Source organism: Hemibagrus wyckioides, linkage group LG09, assembly GCF_019097595.1.
Source record: "Hemibagrus wyckioides isolate EC202008001 linkage group LG09, SWU_Hwy_1.0, whole genome shotgun sequence".
In the NCBI taxonomy this organism is placed as follows: domain Eukaryota; kingdom Metazoa; phylum Chordata; class Actinopteri; order Siluriformes; family Bagridae; genus Hemibagrus; species Hemibagrus wyckioides.
In genome coordinates, this window is record NC_080718.1 from 10,684,850 (window position 1) to 10,694,149 (window position 9,300).

The window sequence follows — 9,300 nt, forward strand, 5'->3', positions numbered from 1 at the left end:
TTTCTGACTAAAAAAAGCATTATATTTGGAAAGTCACATAAGAATATTTTATTACTTGTACAGAGACAATAAATTGCGTTCCATTGTTTTGGGAATATTTGAATCTAATACATGTGGGTCACATATATCTCTTTCATATTTACATGCCAAAGAAACAGGAAATAATAAAAGGCAAAAACGACCCCAGATAAGTCACAGAAATCCATGGCAAGGAGTCCTAGAGAGCACTTTGTTGTGTTCTGTTCTGTTGTATATAAGTGGAAAGAGTATGGGTAGACATTGGTTAAAAAAAGGGGGTTGTGGAATATACTATAATTTGTTTAAAGATGTTACTGTGAGTAAAAATAATATCACCAGAAGGTGGATTACATAATAAGATATACACTTAAGAAAACTTCAATAATGGCTATCTAATTTGCATAGGTAAATAAAGAACCTGTACAATGACCTCCTTCATTCTCTACAGTAATTCACACTGTTGTTACTTTTGTTTGCAGGTGCTTGAAAACATCTGGACCTTTCTAGATGGCATATTGCTTAATCTGCATCTGACCAGGCCACTGATCTTCAGTACCGTCTAATTTGACTGGTTCCAGTGGGAATGGGTGGAGTGCTCCTTGCTTGACTGAATGTAATAGTGTAAAATGATTTTTTTTAAATATATTTTCATAGTAATGCTGAGGTTTTTTTTAATTGGTCAAACACAGGACATGAACAATTTTAATGCTTGCATATCATTACAGAAACATAAAATATATTCAATGTAAAGTGAATTCCTTAATGTTAAACCAACAGTTACATCAACTGTTGTCAATAAACACTGCAGGTGTTATTAATTTAACCCTGGAGATTTTGTTGAATATATATGATTTTGGGATATATCAGCAAGTCAACAGTCAGTTCTCAAAGTTGGAAGCAGGTAAAATGGGCAAGCATAAGGGTCTGAGTTAAAGCAGGATGCACCATGTAAAGAAGACAGGCCAGTGGAAGCCATGCTCTGGCACGTGGCATGTGGTTGTTGCTTTGACATGTACCACCTACCTAAACATTGTTGCAGACTTAGTACCCCTATATGGCAAAGGTATTCCCTAGTGGCCTCTTTCAGCATGATTATGGGCCCTGCCACACTGCAAAAACTGGTCAGAAATTATTTGAGGAACATGACAAAGAGTGACAACATGACAAGCTAAGGGGGTTGCCTTAAAAAATGCCCCAGATCTCAATCTGACTGAGCATCTGTGTGATGTGCAGGGCAAACAGGTAAGATCCATGGAGAACTGACCTTGCAGCTTACAGAAATTAAAGTTTATGCTGCCAGATGGCAGATACCACAGTACACCTTCAGAGGTCTTGTGGAGTCCAAGCCTCAAAGAAGCAGAGCTGTTTTGGTGGCACAATATTTGACCTACACAATCTTATGCAGGTAGTCTTAAAGTTATGGCTGATTGTGATGGTTGTGATGCTGCATCATGTTGTGATGATGCCTCTCTTCAGCAGGGACAGGGAAATTATTCAGAGTTGAGGAACGGAGCCAAATACAGAACCCTGTACAGGATCCAGACTTTGGATGACCCTAAGAATACTGTCAAAGCTACACTTTTTTTTTTTTTTTTTTTTTTACAGTGTTTCAATACCAAGAACCTGGATGTGTTAGTCAAAACCCCAAGCTTAAATATATACCATTGACAAACAGACTCCATACAAACTAACAGAGCTTAAGCAACTCTGAAGGGGAAAAAATATCATCTTAACTGTAATCAGAGCCAAAGGAGTTCTACCACATATTGACCAAATCACATACTGACAATAAATAATATTGCAAAAAATATTTTCACCTTCAAACATATGATATATTATAAAATGGTAAACCTGGTCATGTAAAAAAGCAAGGCACTTTTCAAACACATCATATGAGTTCAGACTTCAGAACTATACAAATAGCTGTGGATTTATATTGCTATCCAAGGTGCTGAACTAATGTGAACCCCCCCCACCCCCCCACAGCTCTTGCTCACTGGCTCACATCGCCTACATTCTGACACCTTGTGGACATAAGACCCAGTGTTTATCTACAGTAAACAGACTGCTCCAGGATGACATGAGTGGGCAACAGCACAGCTTTCAGAAATTAGCTGACAAGTTGAGTCAGGTGACCCGAAGCAGGGTAATCACTTATTCGAGCCATATGCAGTACTGCAGTTTGTACACCTTCTTTACATTAAATAATGATATTAAATACGACTGGATCATATTCGCCGGTTGAAGGATGGATGAATTATGCTGCGATCAATTCATTTTGCATTTACATTGACCCCCCCCCCTTTTTTTTTATTCTGGTGCTTGTTCTGGTTCCGTGGGAATCTGATTACACATCGCGGCCAAAATATCTAAAGATTCAGCTCACATGCTCCTAAGCACCTGAGCATCATCGCCCCCATGCTCTTCTCAGTTAATATCCATTCACTATGTCACAGCCGTCTCTTTAAGAGCCCTCGCCCGCCCCCTCTGCTGTATTTTTAGCTGAGCAATGCTCTACAGATGCTGAACAGGACGAGCAGCGGTGCGTGTGCCATAAATGATCACTCTTAAATCTTCAGGTCCGTTAAATGATGCGTTCAAGCGCTTGATCTCTCCTACGATAATCGCGCCTGCTGGAAACGGGCGGCTGGATGCTAGAAAAAAAAACCCGCTGGAGCCTATGAGGAGGGGATGAGGTGTGCCATCATGGATTTCTGAGAAGGCTTCGAGGAGCGAAAATGGACGAAAATAAATTGCTTTAAGTCGCAAAGCATCGAGCAGGCCCCAGAGCGTCCGGTGCGCCTCTCCGGTGCGTCTTTCGTACGTTTGCATCTAAAACGTCCCACTTTCTTCGATTTCTAGACCCTCCAAAAAGCCTTCAAGACGGACGGGGTTGTGGAGCACCGAGGCAAAAACCGGGCCAACATGCGGGAGAGGGACTTCATGCCCAACATGGAGAGGGGCAAGCCGGCCACGTACACGGGGGACAAGAAAGCCAAGATGGCCGCGAAGACCAACAAAAAGTGGGTACGGCTGGCCACCGTGTTCGCCTACGTGCTCTCCGTGTCCCTGGCGGCGATCATACTGGCCATTTATTACAGCCTAATATGGAAGCCGACAATGCAAGGTTCAGGACTTGGGGTGTCAGGCGGGTCCAAAGGAAACAACAGCGCATCCACGAACGTCTCGACCAGCGTTAACGGAACGAGCGCCAATTTCACTCAAGCGGACAACGGCACGAGCGCAAACGGTACACAAATAAACTTGGGGTTTAATGCGACTGCCGCCGGAAACGAGAGCGCGGCCGCAGAGATTGCAGAAAGAGCGCGCGCCTACTCGGCCGCCATTGAATACACGCCTGCCAGCGAACAGATAAAACCAAGCGCGTTTGAACAGTACAGATATGATCAAAACTCGGGCAGTGTTACGAGTCCGAGCGACGCGAAAAGGGAAAAGCGCGAGACGGTGCGCTCTCGAAACGAGCCCAGGGAACCGGAACAGAGAGGACCAGAAGGACCTAAACTGGTTTAAGCTTACACTTCAAACCGCATGCTTCCGCATAAATCATGTGCAAAAGCAGTACAATTTCGATATACTATTTAGTGCGGTAACGTGCGGTTTAGGACGTAGCCTAAGTCAGTTTGGTGCATAGGGGCGAGCGCGCGCGCGGCCGAAGCTGACAGCTAAAGGATTCGTGGAATGATGTGAAGTATTGTATGCCTGGTGCATGGACGCCAACTTGATTTTGCTAACGCACAGCAAAGACTTGGTTATATTTTTTTAAAACATTTCCATGTAACATAAAACTATCTTTCATTTTAGGGCACATGGCACCTGTTTGATGGACACTAAATTCAAGACTGTTTGGCATAGCCATCCAGCTTTCCAAGTCACCTCCATGTGCTTGCATAGTTTCTGAACAGTATAGCCTGCCATACGTATTTATTTGAACTGCAGAACGAAAATAATTAACAGCATCTCTGTTTCTTTAGAACAATGATACTTTTTCTTTTGGACCCGAGATTAAAATATTGTAAGAAGAAAATAGTTTGCATTGAATTTCATTGGAACAATGTCCATATAGCCTCCCAATTAAACAGGATTCCTAGTTCAGAGGAACCTGTGTCGAGTTCCGCTCAGGTATGTGCAAATATTAATGTAAATGTATTGTGTATTTGGTACATATATATATAAAAATGTACATAGGTCACATGTAGGCTATTTGGTAAATGTACATAGTGCACATGCTCAGGCCTTGAGTGAACTTTCAGCATAGGCTACTTTTTACAAAAAATCATGTATACTAGCTACAAATATATATATATATACACCACCCCAAAGGCAAATAAAGGCCCTTGTAAAAGCATGCATGGCTTCCATGTTTTTGTCAAAGTGTATTTTATCTATATGGTTTTTAAGCATCTTATTCCAATGCCTACAGACAAAGGCTATTTAAATAGTTAGGGGTCTTTAGATTCCTAAAAAAGTGCTACTTGAAGCTCTTTATTTAGGAAAACACTCTGCTCATATAAGCTACTTGAAAAAAATGAAGAACCATTGGCTGTAAAATGAATCCCAGAGTTTCTGGCTAAAGTGTTTATATTTTATAAATTGTCCTTTAGTTTGGGGTTTAACCAAAAGTTTAAACCAAAACTTCATCCTGAACTAGGGATACTACTCAGAATAGCACTCCATCATAGGTTGCTATAGTTACCATAGATTTTGACCTACTGTTTAGTGTACTACTGTGTGATCTAACAAAAGCGCTGGATTATTGAAACACTTGATGGAGTGATGGAGGGAAGTAGGGCAGTAGGCAGATAAGCAAAGGCAAAAAAAAAAACAACCACTATTGTTATGTAACTTATGATGTTATAAGGTCAACACTGCTGGGCGCCTACACTTAAGGTAACAAACTTTGAACATAAATGAGTTTCCTTTAATCACAGTAAAATGAAAGGAATTGAGGTCTACTAAAGAAGAAATGAATTCACTGTAAATAATGACAGGTGAAATAGTAAGCATTTAATCAACACCAAATACAGATATGATTTATACAGTACATCTGTGTGTGTCTGTGTGTGTGTGTGAGAGAGAGAGAGAGAGAGAGAGAGAGAGAGAACGGTAATGGACCATAGTGTTTATGGGCCTCTATCAGGAGACAACACTGAGAGCTCATTCATCTTCTGAGTCATTTCTAGCCATCTAGGATGTGATCAACATAATCACAATTTCACACACAAACACACACACACACACACACACAGACACACACACACACACACACACACGCACACAGACTGCTTAATGCAAGTCTGCATTGTATATAGTTGCTGCACTGACAGCTGTTCTTGTAAACAAGGTGTCCCTGTAGGCTTCTTTGATTCAGCCTGCCTTTTAGCAAAGAAAAAAAAAGTGATTAAGTGGTAGCATAGGAGCAAATCAATAGTAAGCACTGAGGGGCATCAAATGTATCAAACCCACTGTCCAATTTCGTTGTGGCTTGATCACTTTAGCTTGAATGTGTTTTGTGTATGTAGTTATTAAAAATTATTTAAAAATAATTATTAAAATAAAATGCAAACGATCCTCTTAATGGGACCAATCCCAGATTGTGTCCAGTGTATTGGCTCTGATGTCTTCATTTCAGACCAAAAAGGCAGATGGATGTACAGAAGACATCACTAATGAAGAAATGCACTCTGACAGCATCTTTCACTCTCATTACCCCTGCATTCCCATCAAGCCTAACGATCTGTAAATGTCTCAGCTAGGCCTGTATTGGAAATGGTGTTCAAAGAAGAATCGGGTCTGTAAGTGTTAGAAGCATGAGCAATTGTAAAAACCACAAATCGTAAAAGTAAAAGCATCTTTTGAAAGGGAAATAGCAACTGTGGTTTATGGAGTTACATAATGGCTGGGCTTTAGAGAGGATCTAGAGCTCCATTACTGATCTGAGTGAGACGTAGAGAGGATTGGGGCCATGGTGATGGCTCAATCACAGACAAACACACACACACACACATATGCTATCTGTAAACACAACCCTGTGTTCCTACACCTGCTGATCTCAAACTAACACCACGAACCACAGCTTGAGACATCCTCTGGAGCACTGGAGTAGCCCTGAGCTTGGTGTGTTTATGTGCGTGCTTGAGTTGATGATATGAGCATAGGACCCAGGTGCGGCTGATATAATGCAATGTGCGTCAAGAGACTCGGGAGCCATTTTACAATAAACAGCAAGCTGCGACATATTTAAAGGGCAGGAAGCAATGATGAAGAAATGACCCTGCATGGTTTTTTTTAGCTTCATTACTCACATATGAAGAAAAACTTTTGGGGAGTTACTGAAGGAATGAAGCTGTAAGTATAAGAAAGGTGTGGAGCCGTTCTCTCGTCTTTACTGTATATTCCTGAAGTGAGGTTTCAAGGCATCATATGTACATTATAAAGCATTAAAGAATCAAATCAGTGATTGATTATAAGAAATGCAATTCTGGGACAGTTACATAATCTGTATCTTAAATATGTGATGCACATGTAACACACCTGCACACCATAACACACCACAAAGACTCAGTTCTGCACACTGCACCTCTACTGTTACTGTAACACACCTGCACATTACTTTCCATTCTGTACTTATTCTTATTTCTTATTGTTTCTGTTTATTTTAATTCTCACGTCTTAAGCGGGGTCAGTTTTTCATTTCATCAATAAATATGAAGTTGTATATTGTCTGTATATGTGACAAATAAAATCTTGAATATTGAAATCTTCACTCTCCAGCTCAAAAGCATTGTTCTTTTGCACCATGATAAAGGTGATGAAGGCAGTTATAATGTATTAACAGGACAATAATCTGATCCGGGATCAGCACTTAAATAAATCTGACCCCATGTGACACCTTTTGCAGTTCTCTTCTCGTAACCATATAACAAGAGGGAAAAGAAAATGTGCTGCTGAGACTGTAGCAAAGAGAGCAGGAGAAACATGAGACAGTGCTGAACTCTCAGTACACTGCTCATGTTTACTTCACCTGAGACAAGAGAACAGGAAATTGTGGCAGCTTAGTATTGATCACAGAGTAGTGTCGTTCGAGGCACAGCTTTTATTCCAGTATCTGTCATTAAACGCCTTTAAACTCTTGCATGATGGTGCACCCTGAGGTTTGCTCACCTCACGTGTGAGTATGTGGTTTGAGTAATGGTAAAGATTCAGTGCAGTTCAATTCAATTTTTATTTGTATAGCACTTTTAACAATGAAAACTGTCACAAAGCAGCTTTACCAAAATATTTCAATTCAGGATATTAATTATAAATTAGGGATGACATGAGGAAAAAACCTTGAGAGACTTGAAAAGAAACCGTCCACATCTGGGTGAATTGAATTGAATTGAATTGGATTGGATTGGATTGGATTGGATTGGATTGAATTGGATTGGATTGAATTGAATTGAATTCTTTTAACTGTGTACTATATGGTCAAAAAGTTGCAATCGTGTAACCCAGAAATTCATTCTATTTGCAAAATGAAGTCTGTCTTGATCAATATGATCAATCTCACATGTTTACTCAGGTTTGTTGATGCTGGAGTATCTGAATATCGCTTTATGTCCCAGGCATCCTCATCTTCAAGCTCTTCCTTTAAGTGCTGCTGCCATGGTTAGTCTGATTCGAGTCCCTGCTTGATCTACTTAACCATTAAGTGATAATAATCAAGATTATGGCATTCTTTCTATACTAATTTTTAATTGCTATTATAACGAAATACAAACGTGTACAGTAGTGGTGTTTCTGATTGGTCAGAAGGTATCAATAAAATGTATATAATGTTGTAAGGTTGATGATAATATTCTTGTTTTATTACCTCATCATTTCTACAGTAACAGAAATTTGCATGGAGACTAGAATAGTCAGTAAGGACACATTATTAGGTATTTTTGGAAGGAATCTCTAGTGTCAGTGGTTCATAATAGTCAGAGGTAAAGCTGGAATTTAGTTTGCTTACATGTATAGATAGATAAATATAGATATATAAATAGAGAGAAAAGCATAAAGGCTGATGAGGGACCAGTTGATTAAAGCTGCTGTAAGTGTATAGTGATTACAGGAACTAACTTATCTCAAAGATGTTAAATGTAAAACATTAATTGTAACTATAAAGAGGTATGACATCATTCTTTAATTAATAAATAATATTGCAATCATGTTGCCGTGGTATAAGAGCATTAACACTCTTCAGCATAATCTGTTATTGGAAAATAATCTATTTATATTACTCATCAGTGATTATTTTCCATGAACGGCATGTCTTAAATTGTACACGTACACACATGAACACACACACATACACACACACACACACACACACACACACATACACACACACACACACTTTATACTGTATATATGTTAGTATATTGCATCCATCTGAAAAAAAAGTCTAAAAACAGACTTGAAAAATGTGAGACTGACATGAAGAAACGTATCTAAAGGCAGCTCGATGAAGTGAGACTGCAGCTGGATGTTTGGTATGAGGAAAAACAGATCTACCCTCTTGTACATTTAAGCACAAGAAATATGCAGCATTCACCGGCAGTAGTGTCACTGTTGTTTAAAAGTCTTGGTCCATAAATAGAGCCTTTGTCACCTCAGCCCTATGCGTTATTTCCTTTCCTGTCTTCTAAAAAAATGCTGTGATATCAGACTGATGATATCATTAACCCCTACATGCCACACACACACACACACACACACACACACGTTATATGGAAATGGCCCAAAATGATGCAGTCTAGCAAAACAACCCTTGTGCTCTAGCATCCTTCCAGAGACAGGAACCATTTTTCAGCCTCTCTGAAATCAGTGCATGCAGCCACACGAGCGCAAGCCTTCTGTGGAACATCGAATCCCGATGGATGATGCTGTCCCAGAGAGGGCCTGTTGGAAAATGTAATTAAAAGAGTAACAGAAGGGAAAGCTCCTTTCAGGAAGCAAAGGGAGCCATTTCCAGAGCAACAGGCCTTGGGGACGAATCATTCAACGTTAATAAGAGTCAATTCCCAAATGCCCGTGAACACCGCCAGCACCATGCAGCAGTTTTCAAAACACCTTTGTGTTTTATTTTCTTCACAAATATTCAACTGTTACAACATGATCTATTCACTCATGCCTTCTGATGACATACAGTCAGTGCCAGAATCACTGTCAGCCTGGGGAATGATCATTCTAAAATAAAAATGTTATGAAGAAAATGTCTTTTTAATTAGCTAACTT

At 39.9% G+C, this 9,300-nt stretch overlaps 1 protein-coding gene across 1 annotated transcript; it reads left to right on the forward strand.

Moving 5' to 3' along the window:
- The first annotated feature begins 2,467 nt into the window (after positions 1-2,467).
- Positions 2,468-6,802, forward strand: LOC131358911 (putative transmembrane protein INAFM2). The gene has a single exon (XM_058398336.1). It carries the CDS (start codon positions 2,944-2,946, stop codon positions 3,547-3,549), a length of 606 nt encoding a protein of 201 aa, XP_058254319.1. The 5' UTR covers positions 2,468-2,943; the 3' UTR covers positions 3,550-6,802.
- The last annotated feature ends 2,498 nt before the right edge of the window (positions 6,803-9,300 follow it).

Bases quoted from the DNA above. Each gene is read 5' to 3' on its own strand.
- LOC131358911 (XM_058398336.1), top strand. From the start codon at position 2,944: ATGCGGGAGAGGGACTTCATGCCCAACATGGAGAGGGGCAAGCCGGCC.